At 45.6% G+C, this 21,420-nt stretch overlaps 1 protein-coding gene across 9 annotated transcripts in view; it reads right to left on the bottom strand.

Annotated features, from left to right (window-relative positions):
• Positions 1–21,420, bottom strand: part of LOC143339616 (NACHT, LRR and PYD domains-containing protein 12-like) — a 56,142-nt gene that overhangs the window by 24,065 nt on the left and 10,657 nt on the right. For 3 of the 9 annotated variants that reach the window (XM_076760917.1, XM_076760914.1, XM_076760920.1), the window contains exons 1-9: positions 18,997–19,125; positions 16,454–16,585; positions 14,875–15,107; positions 12,835–14,638; positions 4,394–4,567; positions 3,639–3,812; positions 3,156–3,329; positions 2,260–2,433; positions 53–226 (exon numbers count right to left, since the gene is read on the bottom strand). In XM_076760917.1, the coding sequence (XP_076617032.1) occupies positions 53–226; positions 2,260–2,433; positions 3,156–3,329; positions 3,639–3,812; positions 4,394–4,567; positions 12,835–14,638; positions 14,875–15,107; positions 16,454–16,554 (3,008 nt within the window). In that variant the 5' untranslated portion in view covers positions 16,555–16,585; positions 18,997–19,125. Of the gene's footprint in view, positions 1–52; positions 227–2,259; positions 2,434–3,155; positions 3,330–3,610; positions 3,813–4,393; positions 4,568–12,834; positions 14,639–14,874; positions 15,108–16,453; positions 16,586–18,996; positions 19,137–19,595; positions 19,987–20,438; positions 20,616–21,420 lie in introns of those variants that run through there. The other 6 variants (XM_076760927.1, XM_076760915.1, XM_076760925.1 and 3 more) reach the window with 5 other exon arrangements.

Raw genomic sequence — 21,420 nt, 5'->3', positions numbered from 1 at the left:
GTTAATTGAACATATAAGATTTACAACAGTAACAGAGAGTCAGTGAACTGACATCAGAGTCTCCAGTCTACAGTCTGGACTCTCCAGTCCAGCAGACAGCAGCTTCACTCCTGAATCCTGCAGCTTGTTGTTGCTCAGGTCCAGCTCCGTCAGATGGGAGGGGTTGGACTTCAGAGCTGAGGCCAGAGAAGCACAGCTGATCTCTGTCAAACCACAGTCCCACAACCTGAATAAAGAATAAATGATGAAGATTAAAATCCATTCATAATCCAATCAGATGTGACCCTAACCCTAACACCCCCCACCCACCCCCCACCCCCCACCCCCCCCAGCCTCTCCATAACAGCTGACCAGGTGAGGAAGGAACTCAGGAGGATGAAGGTGAGGAAAGCTAGAGGCCTGGCCGGCATTAGCTCCAGACTGCTCAGGGACTGCACAGATCAGCTCTGCGGGGTCCTGCTACACATCTTCAACATGAGCCTCAGTCTGGAGAGAGTTCCTGCCCTTTGTAAAACTTCCTGTGTCATTCCTGTCCCAAAGACCGTGCACCACAGGGGGCCCAACCACTTCAGGCCAGTAACCTTAACCTCCCACCTCATGAAGACCTTGGAGAGGATTATACTTAATCACCTCTGTCACCTGGTGGGCAGCGAGCTGGACCCCTTACAGTTTGCCTATCGTGTGTAGAGGACGCAGTCATCTACCTGCTCCATCAATCTCCTTCCCATCTGGAGCATACTGGAAACGTGGTGAGGGTCATGTTCTTCAACTTCTCCAGTGCTTTCAACATGATCCAACCATCACTGCTCAGGGGGAAGCTGGAAGGAGCCGCGTAGGCTGTCACCTGGCTGCATGGACCATCGACTGCCTCATCAACAGACCACAGTATGTGAGGCTTCGCAAATGCGTGTCTGATGTGGTAATTTGCAGCACGGGGGCTCCACAGGGGACAGTGCTCTCCCCTTTACTCTTCACCCTCTACACATCGGACCTCAGACACAACACCAACAGCTGCCACATCCAGAAGTTCTCCGATGACACAGCCATTGTTGGATGTGTATCAGAGGGGAACGAATTGGAATACAGGGAGGTTGTCACCAACTTCGTCGACTGGTGTGGATTGAACCACCTGCATATAAACACCAGCAAGACGAAGAGGATGGTAATTGATTTCCGAAGGAATGTACTACAGACTACACCAGTGAACATCCAGGGCTTGGACATTGAGATTGTGGGGGATTACAAATACCTGGGTGTTCACCTCAACAACAAATTGGACTGGACAAATACCACAGATGCCCTGTACAGGAGGGGCCAAAGTCGTCTGCAACTGCTCAGAAGCTGCCATCGATCATGGAGAACCCATCCCACCCCCTGCATGAGACAGTGGGGGGTTTAAGCAGCTCCTTCAGTAGCAGACTGCTGCATCCAGTCTGTAAGAAAGAATGCTACCGCAGGTCCTTTATTCCTACATCTTTCAGACTATTTAACTCCAGCATCATGTAATGTAGCACTGTGTGGACACTGTCCTTCTTTCTTCATCTCTACATCATAAACCTGTTTCTGATTTTGCACTACTGTTCAAGGCTAATAGATGCTCAATTGCTAATGTCTGCTCACATTTATCCATTTCACCCGGTGCAATCTCTAAATTTAAGTTGGATACGTCTCTCAGCTGTGCAATAACACTATTTATTATCCATATCGGCAACCGTATACCGTGTACTTACAAACTGTATATGTTGCACATATACATAGACCCAGTATTTCCCCAGGTGCAATACTATTTTATTCGGGTGCAATTGTATTCGCGGTACTTTTTTATGGCATTAGATTTCTTTTGGCATTTGCTACTTTTAATAACCTGTACAAATGTATATAGACGCTTTTTTCTATCCTGTTTTATTGTGAACTTTTATATTTTTATTTTTTGACCTCTTATGCCACTGTGCCTGCTTTTTGTAACCCGCTTGCTGTAATAACTAAATGTCCCTGGTGTGGGATCAACAAAGTCCTATCTATCTATCTATCTATCTATCTATCTATCTATCTATCTATCTATCTATGTCAACACACATCAATAACATGTTGCTGTCAAAAGGCTGTTTGAAGGTTCAGGCTTGGTTTAAGGGTCAGGGTTAGAATAAGGTTTAGGTTAGGGTAAAGATAATGATGGATGTGAGTTATAGATGAACATAAATTAAGTTGTGAATTAAACATATGAGATCTACAAAAGTATCAGAGAGTCAGTGAACTGACCTCAGAGTCTCAATTTTACAAAGTGGATTCTCCAGTACAGCAGACAGCAGCTTCAGTCCTGAGTCCTGCAGCTTGTTGTAGTTCAGCTCCAGCTCTCTCAGATGGGAGGGGTTGGACTTCAGAGCTGAGGCCAGAGAAGCACAGCTGACCTCTGTCAAACCGCAGTCCCACAACCTGACAAAAGAGTAAATTATGTGATGTCAGAAGACAATGTTCCTCCTTCATCTCCCCCTCTGAGGAATCTCCATGGCAGATGTGGAGGCAATAAAATGACTCTTTGGATTATTGCAGCTGGAGATCCAGGATGAGTGCCAGATCTACATTCCTGAGAAAGTAACCCTGCTTTACTCTGTTTGTTGGCCAAATCTGAGTTCAGGTAAATTAGTGCCAGCAATTCAGTAATTCATGTGGGAGACTCACAATAAACTCATACCATGGACCACCGCCTTCAACTCAGTGGAACAGACACTTCTAAAGCAGCCACATATGACCTACAGATGTCCATCAAGGAAGCCAAGAGGGTACATCTTGGTATAGTGATTGTTGTGTAAATTCAATTAAGAAATGGTTTAAAGTAATTGACTTTGTTCACCTTTGTGAAACCTGAAAACTGTTTGTTGCTGCTCGCCACTTTAATTCTGGCTGATTGAGCTGCTTCCTTCTGTTGCACGAAAAGGGCTTGAACCTTGAATCACCGCTTTCAGACAAATTTAAACAGAACTTTGAAGGCATTTAAACACAGTCTCGTGTTCGTGTTGGATTTTGTGTTGTTCTAAATTTTGACACTAAGATTTTCATTTTTAATGTAAATATATTGTGTAGCGGTTCCAAATATCAATTATCATTCTACTTGGTGACTAAAGATCAGTATCGGCCATTAAGAAATGGTGTCTGACCTCAGAGCCTCTATTTTACAAAGTGGATTCTCCAGTCCAGCAGACAGCAGCTTCAATCCTGAATCCTGCAAGTTGTTGTTGCTCAGGTCCAGATCTCTCAGATGGGAGGGGTTGGACTTCAGAGCTGAGGCCACATAAGAACAGCTGATCTCTGACAAACTGCAGCGCCACAACCTGAATAAAGAAAAAGTGATGAAGATTAAAATCCATTTATGATCCAATCAGATGTGTTTTAAATGTGGAGCTCAGCATTACTCTGTCCTCATCACAGATGTGACCATTTACCAAAAATTATAAACAGTAGTTTCCTGTAATAACTACCAGTCAACATTTTGTACAGTTTCTTTAAGAAACTGATGTATTTTGTGACTGCAGACTAAATTTAGTACAAAAAACATGAAAATATGAACAAAAGAAAATTCACAACAATTGCTCAATAAACACATAAGATCCACAGCAGTAACAGAGAGTCAGTGAACTGACTTCAGAGTCTCCACTCTACAGTCTGGACTCTCCAGAAAATCACAAATCGACTTCACTCCTGAGTCCTGCATGACGATGTTGGTCAGAGCCAGCTTTCTCAGATGGGAGGGGTTGGACTTCAGAGCTGAGGCCAGAGAAGCCCAGCTGAAATCTGACAACCAGCACCATCTCAACCTGAATGAAGAAAAAATGATGAAGAAAAAAATCCATTTACAGTGTAGAGGCCATTTTGCATATTTCCTGGTATGATTATTATTTTCCTATTTATCATGAATATGTTGAAACATCATGTATTTGTGTTGTGGGTTTATTATGATGATTTTTGAAATACAATCTCCTTAAATCATGTTATTGAAAGGTCCTCATATAATTGGGTGGTACAAAATTTATGAATGAAATTGATTGTTTGATGATGTTTTGTGGGCGTGGTGTGACTCCTTGATATGGGTTCTGTTAACAGGTGCTCGGGTGGAGCGGCAGGCCATACCATTTTCGACCGCAAACACATGATACAACATCATACGAATTAACTGGAAAGCCCTGAGTTATTCTCTTCAAACAGTTCAATCAGATTTGTTCAGGTTATAAATGTGGAGCAATAACTAACAGTCAACATTTTGTACATTTCCTATAAGAAACAGATGTATTTTGTGACTGCAGACTAAATGTAGAGGAAAGAAACATGAAAATATATTTTATAATTGTGAATTGAACATCAAAGATTTAGAGCAGTAACGGAAAGTCGTTGAACTGACTTCAGGGTCTCCAGTCTACAGTTTGAACTCTCCAGTCCAGCAGACAGCAGCTTCACTCCTGAATCCTGCATGATGTTGCTGAACAGATCCAGCTTTCTCAGATGGGAGGGGTTGGACTTCAGAGCTGAGGCCAGAGAGGCACAGTTCATCTCTGACAACCTGCAGCCCCACAACCTGAATAAAGAATGAATGATGAAGATAAAAATCCATTCATAATCCAATCATCAGGGGTCCTCACTGAGATTTGTCCAAGCACAAGAATTTTTCTAAGCAGACAGTTTGGGGGCCGGACACTGAAATAAAAACACTAAAATCATTTAGACCTAATCAGACAATGTTTGTTTAATATTTCACCTTCTAACAAAATTAATGTTATGAACCAATGAATGAGTCCTGATCTCAGCAAAAACTCCTCTTCAGGATCCAGGAAGCATCAAAAACATGCAGTTTGAGACTCAATACAACAGTTGGTCAACAAAAGTACATCCACGTGATGCCTGACTTGTTGTCTTGTGCCAGGGGTTGGCAAACTGAAATCACTCTCAGGACGGACTGGGCGTCGTCCGCTGGTCACTAACGTTAGAAGCAGTGGCTGCTTCAGCAAAAGTTACATTCTCAATCTAAATCATTAATTAGGTTTGAAACAGCTCAAGAACATCTATGACAAAATATAACTGTTGACTTGATGTTGACTTCTTCAAAGAACCAACTCCATATTTAAACAGTGAAGTAGTTTATTGAGCACTCTGGTCTGTATACATACTGCTGGCTGCATTCGCGCCCGTATATCCCCCTACCCAGGATGCCTAGCGTTACCCAGGATGCATAGTGCACCTGCATATGACATCACCAGTAAGGCAAGAACATCAATACATAACATCCCCCCCTTACTAGGAATTAAACTCCACTGTACCATGCACAAAACATCAGTGAAATTGAACATTTTTTTTCCCTTCACAATACCAATACATTTTCTTTTCCATACAGAACCCAATTATTACATTTTTTTTCCCAAATGTCACCCTGTTATCAAAAATAAACCAAGGTTAAAAAATTCACCCTGTAGACATTAGGTATATGTAAACCTCACAGAATCTAACAACAAATCTGGCACACTTTTTTTTTTTTTTTTTTTTTTTTTTTTATATATATATATATATATAATGCCAGACAGGCTCCTCACTTAGTAACAAAGTCCATCAGTTTCTGTGGCAGTTTGGTCTGCCTGCGGGGTCTCTCACACCTTGCAGGTGTAGCAGGTTTAGGTGTGGACACCCTAGTATGAGTCTCTGTGTCGGACTCTGTGTCAGGTGTGTTTTGTTTCTCCTCATTCTCCGTCCAAGTCATTTGTGTTTTGCTGGATGATTGAGGAGTAGGATCCTCCGTGTAGTACTTTTTGACGAATGTAATGTTCCTTGAGTAGGTCGCTCCACTTGGTGATTCAACAACCACATTATTGCCGTTCTTGCTGATCACCTTGTGTGGTGTCTTGTTGAAGGTTGTTGTGAACTTATCAGTTTTGTCTTGTTTTAGTAGGACCTGGTCTCCCACTGACACACCCGAGTATTTTGCGTTGTTTTTGTTGTCTGTGTAGATTTTTGATTGTCCTTTTCTCTCAGCATCAGTGTCTCTGACCTCCATGTCTCTTTGTGGTGTTGTGATGTCTGGGAGCTTTCCTCTGATCTTTCTCTTGAACAGGAGCTCTGCAGGACTCTTCCCTGTCGTGGTGTGATCAATAGAGCGATAGATGGTCACGTACTTGCGTAGCTCCTTTCTCCAATCTAGCCCCTCAGACTGAGCAATGCGAATCCTCTTCATTAACAAGGCATTTTGTCTCTCCACCTCACCGTTGGCCTGAGCCCATTTCGGTGTGGTTTTCACATGCTCAATTCCTTTCTCCTGGCAGAATGCTTGAAATTGTGCAGACATGAACTGTGGCCCACAATCCGACCGTATGGAAATAGGCAAACCATGCCTGCTGAAAATATTCTCCAGGCTGTCAATGACTTTTTCAGCAGTAATCGACTGCAGGACTTCGTATTCGTAATAGCGGCTGTAGTAGTCTATTACAACCAATATCGAGTGTCCAGTTGGTAGTGGGCCTAGTAGATCAGTGGCTAAGTCCTGCCACGGCCCATCTGGAAGCGCTGTGGGTCTCAAGGGTTCAGGCACATCTGGCTTTGACACTATTTGGCACCTGTGACATGATCTCACATACTTCTCTGCCGCTTTGTCCATACTTGGCCACCACACCTTACTCCTGAGGTGTTGTTTTGTGCCAACAATGCCCAAGTGTCCCTCATGAGCCAACTCCAGGGCCCGGTCTCTGAGTGCATGTGGCAGTATGATGCGTGTCCCCCACAACACCAACTGTCCAATCACACACAGTTCATACGCGATACGCGCATACACTTGGCACTTGTCAAGACATCCACTCTGTATTGCACTTCTCAGCTCCCTGAGTTCTTCATCCATCGCAGAGGCCTCCTCTACCTCTCTGGTGGTCAGTGCTCGTGGAGTAACGTGTGTGGCAACAAAGCGCACATATTCCTCCGCTCCGTGCTTGTGACTCCCCTCTGTCGTGCTCGCTCCCCGCAGCCGCGACAGGGGATCTGCAATGTTGTCCTTTCCGGGTATGTGAACTACTCTGAAGTCATACGGTTGGAGCCGCAGCACCCACCGTTCAATACGGGCACACAGCTTAGAGGTCGGACTGTAGATGGCCTCCAGAATCAGAATCAGAATCAGAAAAAGCTTTATTGCCAAGTACGCTTTTACACATACAAGGAATTTTTTCTGGTGAAATTGGTGCATGACACATCTACTAAAATATGACACATCTACTAAAATATGACACATCTACTAAAATAAGAGCATAAAATATAACAATTTAAATATATATACACAAGTCTGTTTTTGTTGTTGCTATTTACCGGAAACACAGTACTGTTTTTCAGAAAGAAGTCCAAGTTGAGCGTTAATGTAACGCATAGAGTTATATTTATATCAGTCAATGTGACAGAATGAGTCTGAGGTGGAATGTGAAGAGTGTCAGGGGGGGTTCCGGGCCTTGTTGGTAAGGCTGACAGCAGACGGGAAAAAACTGTAATTGTGGCGTGAGGTTTTGGTGCTGATGGACCGCAGCCTCCTGCCAGAGGGGAGTGGCTCAAAGAGTTTGTGTCCGGGGTGAGAGGGATCAGCCACAATCTTTTCTGCACGCCTCAGGGTCCTGGAGGCGTACAGGTCCTGAAGAGATGGGAGATTGCAGCCAATCACCTTCTCTGCAGACCGAATGACACGCTGCAGTCTGCCCTTGTCCTTGGCGGTGGCAGCAGCGTACCAGACAGTGATGGAGGAGGTGAGGATGGACTCGATGATGGCTGTGTAGAAGTGCACCATCATTGTCTTTGGCAGGCTGAATTTCTTCAGCTGCCGTAGGAAGAACATCCTCTGCTGTGCTTTCCTGATGAGGGAGCTGATGTTCGGCTCCCACTTGAGGTCCTGGGAGATGATAGTTCCCAGGAAGCGGAAAGACTCCACAGTGTCAGTAGTGGAATCACAGAGGGTGATGGGGGCGGGTGAGGCTGAGTTCTTCCTGTTGTCCACAACCATCTCCACTGTCTTTAGAGCATTAAGCTCCAGGTTGTTCTGGTTGCACCAGGTCACCAGATGGTCAACCTCCCACCTGTAGGCGGACTCGTCGCCATCAGAGATGAGTCCGATGAGGGTGGTGTTGTCCGCAAACTTCAGGAGCTTGACAGACTGGTGACTGGAGGTGCAGTTGTTCGTGTACAGGGAGAAGAGCAGAGGAGAAAGAACACAGTCCTGGGGGGATCCGGTGCTGATGGTCTTAGCGTCGGAGAGGTGTTTCCCCAGCTTCACGCACTGTTTCCTGTCAGACAGGAAGTCTGTGATCCACCTGCAGGTGGAGTCAGGCACGCTCAGCTGGGAGAGCTTCTCCTGAAGCAGAGTTGGGACGATGGTGTTGAAGGCAGAGCTGAAATCCACAAACAGGATCCTAGCGTAGGTTCCTGCGGAGTCCAGGTGCTGGAGGATGAAGTGGAGGGCCAAGTTGACTGCATCGTCTACAGACCTGTTGGCTCTGTAGGCAAACTGCAGGGGGTCCAGGAGAGGGTCAGTGATGTCTCTGATGTGTGAGAGCACAAGGCGCTCAAAGGACTTCATGACCACAGAGGTCAGGGCGACGGGTCTGAAGTCATTCAGTCCTGTGGTCCTTGGCTTCTTGGGAACAGGGATGATGGTTGAAGACTTGAAGCAGGCTGGCACGTGACATGTCTCCAATGAGGTGTTAAAAATGTCTGTGAATACTGGAGACAGCTGATCAGCGCAGTGCTTCAAGGCAGATGGGGAGACAGAATCCGGTCCAGCTGCTTTCCGGGGGTTCTGTCTCCTGAAGAGTCTGTTGACGACCCTTTCATGGATGGAAAGAGTCGTCACTGAGGTGGGTGGGGAGGGGGAGGGGGGGGCCTTTAAGGTGGGCATTGGTGGAGGTGACTGGAGCTGGAGCTGTTCAGAGGTGTCGTGGGGGATGGTTGCTGGACTGTCCCTTTGTCTTTCAAAGTGGCAGTAGAACTGGTTCAGGTCGTTGGCTAGGCGTCGATCGTTGATGGAGTGGGGGGCTTTAGGCTTGAAGTTAGTGATCTGCCTGAGCCCTTTCCAGACAGACGCAGAGTCGTTAGCTGAGAATTGGTGTTGGAGCTTCTCAGAGTACAGCCGTTTAGCCTCTTTCACCGCCTTGCTAAACTTGTACTTCGACTCTTTGTATCTGTCTTTGTCCCCACTCCTGAAGGCCTCTTCCTTTGCCAACCTTAGCTGCCTGAGTTGGGCTGTGAACCAGGGTTTGTCATTGTTGTAACTCACCCTGGTGCGTGATGGAACACAGCAGTCCTCACAGAAGCTGATGTAGGACGTCACAGTCTCCGTGTACTCATCCAGACTGTTGGTAGCAGTCCTGAACACATCCCAGTCAGTAGAGTCCAAACACGCCTGGAGATCCTCCACAGCCTCACTGGTCCACTTCCTTGATGTCCTCACTACAGGTTTGCAGAGCTTTAGTTTCTGCCTGTACGCAGGAATCAGGTGCACCATGACGTGGTCAGAGTGGCCCAGTGCAGCACGGGGGACGGCGTGATAAGCATCCCTGACGGTGGTGTAACAGTGATCCAGAATGTTCTCCTCTCTGGTCGGGCATTTGATAAACTGTCTGTATTTAGGGAGTTCGTGGGTGAGGTTACCTTTGTTTAAGTCGCCAAGGACAATAACTAAGGAGTCCGGGTTGGTCCGCTCCACACGCAGTATCTGGTCCGCGAGCATACGCTGTGCGTCCTGCACGTTGGCTTGCGGCGGGATGTAAACGCCGACCAGAATGAATGAAGCGAACTCACGGGGTGAATAAAAAGGCTTACAGTTAATGGTGAAAGATTCCAGGTGAGGAGAACAGTGCTGCTGGATCACTGTGACGTCGTTGCACCAACCACTGTTGATGTAGAAACAGATTCCTCCACCTTTAGTTTTGCCGGAAAGTTCCGTGTCTCTGTCCGCGCGGTGGAGTTGGAAGCCAGCCAGCTGCAGCGCAGAGTCCGGTATTAATCCACAGAGCCACGTCTCGATGAAGCACAAAACCGCAGATGAAGAAAAGTCTCTGTTTTTACCCAACAGCAGTTGCAATTCCTCAAGTTTGTTGGGCAGTGAACGCACATTAGAGAGAAATATTCCCGGTAACGCTGTACGTAGTCCGCGCTGGCGAAGGCGCACGAGCGCGCCGGCCCGTTTTCCTCTCCTCCGGCGTTTCACTGCGTGAGCAAGGGTGAGCACACCTTTGACCAGTATGTCCAAAATTTCCACTGTTGGGAGCAGAAATTCAGGAAATAAATCCTCTGGTGTTGCTCCCCTGATGTTCATGAGCTCTTCTCTGGTGAAAGAGCTCCGGGTACCGTCACAAAAAACAGGGTTAAAACACAAAACAAAACAAAACAATGCGCACCAACACACCGAGGCAGCCGTCCGCGGCGCCATCTTGGATGAGCCTTGTGGTCCGTCACTAGGTCGAACTTTTTTCCATATATGTATGGGTGCAGCCTCTCGCATGCCCACACTAAGGCCAGGGCCTCTCGTTCAGTTTGTGAGTATCTCCGCTCACAGTCAGTCAGGCTCCTGCTCACATAGCATATGGGCACCATTTGCTGCTGTTGCTGCTGTACTAGGACTGCTCCAATTCCTACTGGTCCAGCGTCCGCTATAACTTTAGTAGGGGCATCTTTGTCAAAGTATGCCAGCGTGCCAGCCTCAGCCAACTTTTCTTTCAGCACTTTAAATGCTTGTGTTTGCTCCGGCCCGAATATGAAAGGTGTGTCTTTCTTAGTCAGCCTCCGCAGTGGCTCCGATATACTAGCAAATTGTGGTATGAAACGGGACGAATACCCAGCCAGACCAAGGAAGCTTCTGACTTCAGAGGCGTTCTCCGGCTCTCGTGCCTCTGCTACTGCTCTCACCCTCTCGGTGGTGGGACCTATGCCCTTCTGTGAGAGTAACATGCCCATGAATATTAGCTCGTCCATACTGAACTGACACTTCTCCTGGTTCAAAGTCAGCCCACAGTCCTCCAGCCTTTTCAGAACTGCATGGAGTCGCTTGTCATGAGTCTCTTGGTCTGGGCCATGGACAATTATGTCATCTGAGATATTTTCCACACCCTCAATGCCAGTTGTAGCTGTTGCAATCTCGTGTTGGTACTGTTCACTGGCAGATGAAACACCAAATATGAGTCTCTTGTACCTGTAAGTACCTGTGTGCACTGCAAACGTAGTGATACCCCTGAACTCTGGTGTAAGCTCTAGTTGGTGGTAGCCCCATTTCAAATCTAGTTTACTGAAAATGACAGACCCGTTCATTCCCTGTAAGAGCTCATCCACCGTGGGGATTGGATACCTCCCTCTAATAATAGCAGAGTTAGCCATTCTCATGTCAAGACACATTCTAATGTCATCTTCATTTTGTTTTGGTGCAATAACCACAGGGTTCACCCACGGTGTGGGTCCCTCAACCTTTTCAATGATATCTAGATCTAGCAGCTGATTCACTTTTTTTTCCACTGCTTCTCTTAAGTGAAATGGCACCCACCTTAGGGGCTGTGCAACTGGTGTCACACTCTCATCAATATGCAACCGTATTTGCTTTGTGTTCAGTTTACCCACACCTTTAAATAGTTTGGGATATTGACTCTGTATTTCAGATTTAACATCTGTCACTGCTGCTATGTTTGTACCCACTCTCAGTACACCTAGCTCAATAGCAGTTTTCCTGCCAAGTAGTGGCTCCCCCTTTCCCTGTATTACAGTGAATTCTGCTTCAGTGTTACATTTTCCCACCTTAACTTCACATTTGAACACACCCATTACTGGCAGGGGCACCTTGGAAGAGTATGGATATAGGGGTTTGTCAACTGCCTTAGTTGAAACACATTTTATCTTTTTACTTTTAAGCATTTCCCACGTTTTTTCATCAACAATATTACTGGATGCACCTGAATCAATTAGCATAAGAAGATCTACTCCCCCAACATCAAATGTGACTCTCTCAGTGTTTGAATCATCATCAACAGTAAATGCATAGTTTCTGTCCCCAGTGTCATGGTCTTTAGATTCCACACATTTCACATTCTGTCTGTCTTTACCTTTAGACTTGCACATTTTTGCATAGTGATCTTTTCCATTGCACTTTCTGGATGTCTGTCCTTTTGCTGGGCATGCAGAGTCCTTGGCCAGGTGATCTCCGTGGCCACATCTGTAGCACACTTTGTTAGATTCCATCATTCAGCGCCTTGACTGCTTTATCATAGTCTGTCGGTCCTCCCGTGTCAGGCAGCGTAGAAAAGACATCTTGCACGTCCGTGCCGGCATGGCGTAGGAGCAGAGCCCGTCTCCTCTGTTTCACCGTAGCCTCCGCGTCGTCAGCCAGAATCAGACCTTTCCCGTCCGCGTAAAGCTCAAACGCCGTCAGCCACCTAGTCCACCTCGGTCCCAGCGTAACCGGCTCATTGTAGCACTCAAACTTGGGTAAATGATCCATTCTTAGTCTCAACGACGTGGTAAAACTTGACAGATTTAACTCACACTTATATCATCGTCGCCATTGTTAGATGTTGACTTCTTCTTCAAAGAACCAACTCCGTATTTAAACAGTGAAGTAGTTTATTGAGCACTCTGGTCTATATACATACTGCTGGCTGCATTCGCGCCCGTATATCCCCCTACCCAGGATGCCTAGCGTTACCCAGGACGCATAGCGCGCCTGCATATGACATCACCAGTAAGGCAAGAACATCAATACATAACAATAACTGACATGTTTATGTAATAAACAGCTGGAACACTATTTCAAGAATACTAAGAACTTTAGAGTGTTAACAGCTGCAGACTTACCGAGCCTTTCTGCAGTTCCTCACAGCTGGAATCAGTCTCTGTAGTCCCTTCTTTGATGTGTTGTAATCAGTCATGTCCAGCTTGTCCAGAACCTCCTCTGACATCTGCAGCATGTAGGCCAGAGCTGAGCAGTGGATCACAGAGAGTTCAGTGACTGATCTGTTCCTTGACTTCAGGAACTCTTGGATCTCCTGATGTACTGAGTGGTCGTTCATCTCCATCAGACAGTGGAAGATGTTGATGCTTCTGTCAGGAGACTTTTTATTAGTATTCATCCTCTTCAAGTTGTTGATGACACTCTGGATGATCTCTGGACAGATGTTTGTCTGACCCAGCAGGCCTCCTAAGAGTGTCTGGTTGGACTCCAGAAGGAGGCCATGGAGGAAGCGAACGAACAGGTCCAGGTGACCATTTTCACTTTCAAGGGATTTCATCATGACCCACCGAAGGAAGACCTCCAGATTTGAGGCATAGTCTCTGTATTTCTGGTCTTTCCCCAGGAAAGCCCACAGTACCTTTGAGTTCCTGTTGGTGTAACAGTGGAACATGTAGACTGCAGCCAGAAACTCCTGAATGCTCAGATGAACAAAGCAGTAGACTGTTTTCTGGAAGATCACACACTCTCTTTTGAAGATCTCTGTACAAACTCCTGTGTACACCGAGGCCTCAGTCACATCAAGACCACACTGCTCCAGGTCTTCTTGGTAGAACATGATGTTTCCTTTCTCCAGTTGTTCAAACGCCAGCCTCCCCAGCGTCACAAGAACTTTCCCATCAGCCTCCGTCAGCTCCTGTGGACTCGTCTCATGTCCCTCATCATACTTCTGCTTCTTCCTCTTTGTCTGAACCAGGAGGAAGTGTGAGTACATGTCAGTCAGGGTTTTGGGCAGCTCTCCTCTCTGGTCTGGAGTCAACATGTGCTCCAGAACTGTAGCAGTGATCCAGCAGAAGACTGGGATTTGACACATGATGTGGAGGCTCCTGGAGGTCTTGATGTGTGAGATGATTCTGCTGGACAGATCTCCATCACTGAACCTCCTCTTGAAGTACTCCTCCTTCTGGGCGTCAGTGAAGCCTCGTACTTCTGTTACCCTGTCAACACATTTAGGAGGGATCTGATTGGCTGCTCCAGGTCTGGAAGTTATCCAGACCAGAGCCGAGGGAAGCAGATTCCCCTCCATGAGGTTCGTCAGCAGCACGTTGACTGATGACTTCTGTGTGACGTCACAAACGAGCTGATTGTTGGTGAAATCCAGTGAAAGTCTGCTTTCATCCAGGCCGTCAAAGATGAACAGAAGCTTACAGACAGCCAGCTGCTCTGCTGTCACCTTCTGTAATGTTGGATGGAAAACACGGAGCAGCCCGAGAAGACTGTACTGCTCATCTTTGATCAGGTTCAGCTCCCTGAACGAAAGCACAACCACCACACTGACATCTTGGTTTTCCAAGCCCTCTGCCCAGTCCAGAGTGAACTTCTGCACCGAGAAGGTTTTTCCAACGCCAGCGACGCCGTTCGTCAGGACCACTCTGATGTGTCTCTGTTGGTCAGGTAAGGCTTTGAAGATGTCCTGGCACTTGATTGGGGTCTCATGGAGGGTCTTCATCTTGGAAGCTGTCTCAAGCTGCCAAACCTCATGTTGGGTATTAACCTCTTCACTCTGTCCCTCTGTGATGAAGAGCTCAGTGTAGATCCTGTTGAGGAGGGTTCCACTTCCTGTTTCATCACTTCCTTCAGTCACTCGTCCACATCTCCTCTTCAGACTGATCTTATGTTCATCTAAAACCTCCTGAAGACCACCATCTGCTGAGAGAGAAGAAGAAATGTGAGAACAAGGAAAAGATTTTGAGAATCTGGTGATTATTTTCATGACCAACATTAAAGTAACTAATTCAAAGAAATAACGAGGGTTTTAAAATTTAGGATCTTTTGTGAAAAACAAAAATCTTGAATGTCTTTGCTGTGCAACACAACAAGTAAATCAAGAAGAATACAGTTTTCAAACATGATGACATGATCAGCAGACAGATGGACAGTCTTACTTTGGACAGTGCAGGTCTGACTGACTGTCTGCAGTCCACATCTTGTTCTGGATCTTTCTCCACACTGGGGACAGCAGGAGTCTCCTGGTGAAGCAGACTGGTCCCAGTATGAGGTGATGCACCGCCTGCAGAACCAGTGTCCACAGCTGGTAGAGACTGGATCCTTCAGGACGTCCTGACACAAACCACAGCAGGACGGCGTCCCCTCCTCAGAAACATGACTCCTCTTCTCCCTGTGCAGATGAACACATTCTGTGTAACACATTACATGACTGGTGACCGACCCACAGCTCACAAGTTGCATGCAGCTCTTTCTCTACATAGACAGGATATGTGTCCGATTCACATCCTGATGTTTTTGTTCTTCACTTTCAACTGAAATTTTATTTACATCACAATTAGTGGGGTCTACCACTGGTATCTGTTCAGGTGTGACTGTTTTCAGCTGTGTCCCTTACGTGCAGAGATTCCTCCAGGCTCTCTGAATCTGTCCACGATATCATTGTTTGCAGATGATGAAACCCTTGGACTTCTTCATCGAGAAACATTCTTCAACTGTTGGACTATTTGCTCACAGTTTTTCACAAAGTGGTGAACCTCGCTCCATCCGCTTGTGAACGACGGAACCGTTCAAGGATGCCCCTTTCATACCCAATCATGATACTCTCACCTGTTACCAGTGAACCTGTTTACTGGAGGAATGTTCCAGACAGGTGTTGTCTGTTTGTAATGCACTGCTTGGCACATAGTCAACACAGAGAAATACATCAGTCCTAACTGACCGTTAGCTCACATCAGGTAAGCTGTGTAAACTCTACCAATGCCTCCAAGGTACCATTCCTATCAGAAATTCCATTGATTACGTCTCCCCCACGAAGGTAGATTCTCACAGCATTCTCATAACGCAACTTCAACACTTCACCTGTACTGAATCTCTTCTCCTGACCAGTTAACAACTGTGTTACTTGTTATTTGTGATTCTTGACCACGACACTGGCTGGCTGGCTCTCTCTCTGCATTTCATTGACTCTTGTTGACCATCATGAATCCTTTCTGTTATCTCTGTTCTCACAGAGGTCGGAGTCACAACGCGATTACCTCTGACCACTAAACCATCGACCAACTCTCCTCTCACTCTCATTGGCATTTTATTGTGATTCTTTGTGGTCTTCATTATTCCTACAGTTCTGGTGGTGGTCTGAACACAAATGTGCCCTGACGATGCTGCAGTCATCAGTACTGAAGACACTGTTCATGAACTCCACGATAGACCAGATTCCACATGTTCCACATTGAGTCCCGGCGGACATGAAATGTGATATGAACCTGAAATCTTTTCAATGACACTAATGTGGTGCAATTCAACACCGTAGATGAGCAGATGTTCTTCGTAAGACGGCGATATACCCTGAAAACTACAGCTGCATCTCCTGTGCTGTATGATGGCAATAAAGCTGAAGGTTGAACCTTGAACCAGGATCTGGATCAAGTGGCTCAGCCTCAGCAGATCCAGAGAAGAACAGCGATGTGTTCAGGTCATCAGATAACATGAAAAACTGAATTATCTTCAGTCTCTTACTTTGTGTCTGAGGGTTCAGGTTCATCACTGAAGTCTGAAGGTCTGTCTTTAGGCTGGTCACTCTTCATGGATCTGTCCTCCTCTTCCTCCACATTACTCATCTTCTCCAGTCTGAGAGGTGAAGCAGTAACACTGCAGACACACACACACACACACACACACACACACACACACACACACACACACACACACACACACACCTCTAATGTTAGTAGCTTCCTATTTATTTGATATCAGTTTAATGAGAACATGCAGATTTTCTCTCTGTGAGGAAGCCTCAACTCCCTCACTATTGGTTAAACCTGCTTTTCTTAGTGTGAGTCCTTGTGGTGGCCATCTTGTGCTGGTGTTCAAAGAGGAAGCACGCCTGAACAATAGCCCTTTTATGTGCGGTAGGAGTAGGCGGATCCTCAGATCTGATTGGTCAAAGGATGAGCGATCAAATGACTGGTAATTAAGTCAAATACTGTGTGATATTTAAATGATTTGCTTATTTTGAATGCATGGTAATTATGATAACACGTTGAACAATGAAATGAGGCTTTGTTGTATAAGCAAGCTAAGAAAGACATTGGTTAAGCTTGTCAACCCTCTTTCCTGCAGTGCTGACCTGATAGGTCAGTTTGAACGGGCAAGGCGGGCTCCTATGCTATATATGTGAGAGCACTGGGAGAGAGGGTGGTAGTGATGATAAACTAGAATCTTTTGAGGGATTACGATTGATCGGATCAGTCTGAAGAGGGGAGTCGAATCATTACGGATCACTAGAATCACTTGAGTCACCAAAAAAATTAAAATAAAGTAAAAGCTTCTGCTAAGTACCTATATTACGTCTTTTTTGATAAATCAATAATAATAATAATAATAATAATAATAATAATAATAATAATAATAATAATAAAAAATCCATTATTGTTCTGATGTTGTCAAAGTAAACTTGTTTCGTGCCTACTCACACACACACACGTAACTCTCTCAGAGTCAAGACTTGTTCCGAAACCCCGCCTCGTACAGTCAGCAAGAGACTCCTCCTCGAGTCTGCTGTGCTGGGCTGCTGGCGAGATCCAGCAAATCCACGGTCAGGCGGGCCGTGACGTATCCCTCGGTTCACCTTAAGTTTCGTTTCTGTACTGTGAGCAACCAAATCCTCGCTGATTCGTCGCACCCATCGACCCGCTGGTCGTACCGACTGTTAGGTTTCGTTTTGTGTGGGTGACCAACTCGGCAATCCTCAGGGAGCTGCTGCTGCAGCTGCTCTCTCTCGGATCGGTCTCGGCGCGAAATCTCGCACGGGCTCACCCTGAGTCTGTCTCTCAGCCCTGCCTGCCTTGTTTTTGATGATAGTCTATGCATTAAACCAGGCCAAGTCATCAGTAAGCCCGTGCGAGATTTCGAGCCAGCCAAACAGAGGATCTGAGAGAACTGAGCAGTAGCAAACCACTCGCTGATGCAGAGTTGGTCACAGCCACGCGAAATCTAACACGCGGATACGGATCAGCTGAACAGAAACGAAATTTAAGGTGAGCCGGATTTTCAGGGATTGTTTACGGCCCGACTGACCAGCCAACCGGGGCGGAGTCAGCGCTCGCTGTACCTTGAGGCAGAGTTGTGTGTGTGTGTGTGTGTGTGTGTGTGTGTGTGTGTGTGTGAGCAAGTGTCAGTGAGTGTGCGTGACAGAGCAACAACAACGTGCTTCTTGTTTATGGAGAATGGCGAGAGTACTAAAGTGGGATATACAGACTCTCCCGGTTTCATTTCTCTCGTCTTGACTAAGTGCCATTTGTTGAATGTTGAACAATATATTAATTAAATGTCGTCGGACTCTACGTGAGCGGATCTGTAGCTTTTTTTTGTTTTTTGTTTTTTTTTGGGGGGGGGGGCGGATCTCTGTAACGGCTACATCCGGGCTGAATGGATTACGTAGTTGAACATCCGGTTAACCGGGATTCATCCGGGTTTTCCCCATCTCTAGAGGATGGACTGGTTTAAGAAGAGCAGCACCAGATTCGTTGTAAGCGGAGTAATGGAAGCTAAAGGGTATTGTTAAGTTTTCTTTGTTTTTTTTTGTTAGAGACTGACAATAAAAGTCTGCTTAAATTTTTCAGCATAACTCCCTGCCTGCATGATGTTTTTTGTCCCCTGCACCTCACATCGCAACACTCTCCATCATAACATCAAACTCTGGTTTAAATCCAGTGAAGAGCCTTCAGACTTCGGACACAGGCTGTCTCGTTAACTGTAGCTGCTCTCCAGTGTGACGGCTCAGAGACCAGGAAACACCTGAGGACGTCACAGCAGGTGTGTATTTTTCTGACATGCAGTCTAACAGACAAAACGAGGAGGAAGTGAGAGGGAAGGTAAATCCGTCACGCTAACGTCGTGTCAGTATTATAAAGGACAAACGGCAATAAACACTGAGGACGAGGAAGTCCCGGTCTGCTCTCTCTTTAATACCGGACACCAGAAAGTCATAGAAACTCCTGGAAAACACACCGACTGTGTGTGTGTGTGTGCGTGTGTGTGTGTGTGTGTGTTCTTCTAACCTGTATCTTCGTCTCTTTCTCGTATCTTCCTTCTGGTCTTCGTGGCTCTTGGACTTTAATCCTCAGCTCGTGTCGACTGACAGATAAATAATCAGAATAATAAAATAAAACTTCCGTCATCAACGTTTTAGGTCAGGAACAACAGGGACACTTCCTGGTGAAGCCCTTCAGAATAAAAGCGAAGTCTCCACGAAGAAAAGCGCAGAAGATGGCAGACTACCCTCATGAGTCCACCGTGACAGATAAACGTCAGTTTATATCCTCCCTTTATTTTGAAGGGCATGTACCGGAAGTCCCTTCCAGTTTGAGGGAATGAAACGGGAGGCGACAAGAGATTCGCTGTGAGAAGATGTTCTTTCTGACGTTCCTGTAAATAAATCAGTGTTTTCTGAACTTTTTCTTTCTTTGAAGTTATTCTGTGAACTTGGAAAATACACAGAGTGTAAAAGTGGCCAATAGCTGCAGATACACATGTTCTGTAAATTCAGATGAAGCTAATACACGTCATGTGTACTGTGCAGTTCAGGGACTGTTCATCAGTGTGAAGTACAGACAGGCTTCCCCTCACACAGTAGAAAGTAAAAGTCAAACATGACGTCTTGAAAGGAAAAATCAAGATGTTTTATTCATTGTTCATCAACAGCAACAGATACAGTACGTTTAGAAAAACAGGCAGAGAGACTCTTGAACACCTTTTGTCACCTGATGGAAGCCGATGATGTGACGTTCACACAGTTCAGTTTGGAAACATCGACAGCCAGCTGGAGAAAAAGCTTCTGTTTGTTTTAAGTTTGGTTTTTGCTGCTTTAGGAGAAGCTAACATTGACGTGAACCTCTTAAGTCTGATCCATAAAATTTGACAGCAGCTTCAGGTCAGAATCCTGCAGGTCGTTTCCACTCAGCTGGAGATCTGTCAGATGGGAGGGGTTGGACTTCAGAGCTGAGGCCAGAGAAGCACAGCTGACCTTGGTCAAACCACAGCAATTCAACCTGAATAAAGAATAAATGATGAAGATTAAAATCCATTTCTAATCCAATCAGATGTGTTCAGGTTGTAAATGTGGAGCTCAACATTACTCTGTCCTCATCAATGAGCTTCTCCCTAAAATGAGCAGAGTGACTTTGTCATTGTGTTATTGTGGATCATCATAATGTCAGCCTTCTAACCTGAAAGTTAGGGTTCGGGGCTAGGGAATGCAGTTTGTCACTGAGTGTCAACAGACAGTTTATTTTAACAACTAACAGTGGACATTTTCTACAGTTTCTTTAAAAACAGAAATCTTTTGTGACTGCAGACTAAATTTAGCTCAATAAGCATGAAAACATGAACAAAAGGAAATTTAAAACATTATGGATGTGAGTTATGTATGAACATGAATTAGGTTAAATTGTCAATTAAACAGATAAGATGTCCAACAGTAACAGAGAGTCAGCGAACTGACATCAGAGTCTTCAGTCTACAATCTGGACTCTCCAGTCCAGCAGACAGCAGCTTCACTCCTGAATCCTGCAGCTTCTTGTTGTAGCTCAGGTCCAGCTCTGTCAGATGGGAGGGGTTGGACTTCAGAGCTGAGGCCAGAGAAGCACAGCTGATCTCTGACAAACTGCAGTCATCCAACCTGAGTAAAGAAGAAATGATGTAACTGTAGAAGACAACGTTCCATGGACATAGCATGCTGCAACCACAATGTTCAACATACTTTGTTTGATTTTTGATATGTGGCTGAAGGTCATCTCAAGTGGTGCTGGTTGGTGCTTGGTTTATTTTTGTTCCGGTGCACTCCAGCCATAAAATATTGTAGTGGTAAATGTTCATGGTCATCAATACATTACGGTGTGCCACAAACTGCTTGTGTTGATATTTTATAAAGGCGACGCAACACATCAAAATCTGCATTAAAGTAAATCACAGCTAGTTCTGCAAAGGCAAAATGAAAAAATGTTCAATTCTTAAGTTCCGTCATGTATGAATCATATCTCATATCTGCTGTTTCAACCCAACGGCCTTCGTCAGTGACAACAACAGTTTCCACTGTGGACACCTTCAGGTTTCTGGGATCCACCATCTCCCAGGACCTAAGATGGACTTCAAACTAAGCATCGATCATCAAGAAGGTGCAACAGAGGATGTACTTCCTGCATCAGGAAGAAACATGCTGAACACTCAGGATCAATATCTACTTACCACAAGGCCTTGATGTATTCAAACTGTACATAAAATAGGACCAGCGTACCATGTCCTACATCCACATCCAGATCTGACTGACACGAGCCAAAACTCGACATTACTCTGTTAGGTATGTCAGTGAGTGTCAGTACTTCTGGTAGTACTAGTTTTGTTGCAGCCTGATGTGTGCTAGCAAACTTTACAAACACACACACACACACACACACACACACACACACACACACACACACAAACAC

Source organism: Chaetodon auriga, chromosome 21 (genome assembly GCF_051107435.1).
Source record: "Chaetodon auriga isolate fChaAug3 chromosome 21, fChaAug3.hap1, whole genome shotgun sequence".
NCBI lineage: Eukaryota > Metazoa > Chordata > Actinopteri > Chaetodontiformes > Chaetodontidae > Chaetodon > Chaetodon auriga.
Note: the sequence above shows the minus strand (reverse complement) of the source record. Positions and strands in the feature narration are given on the sequence as shown.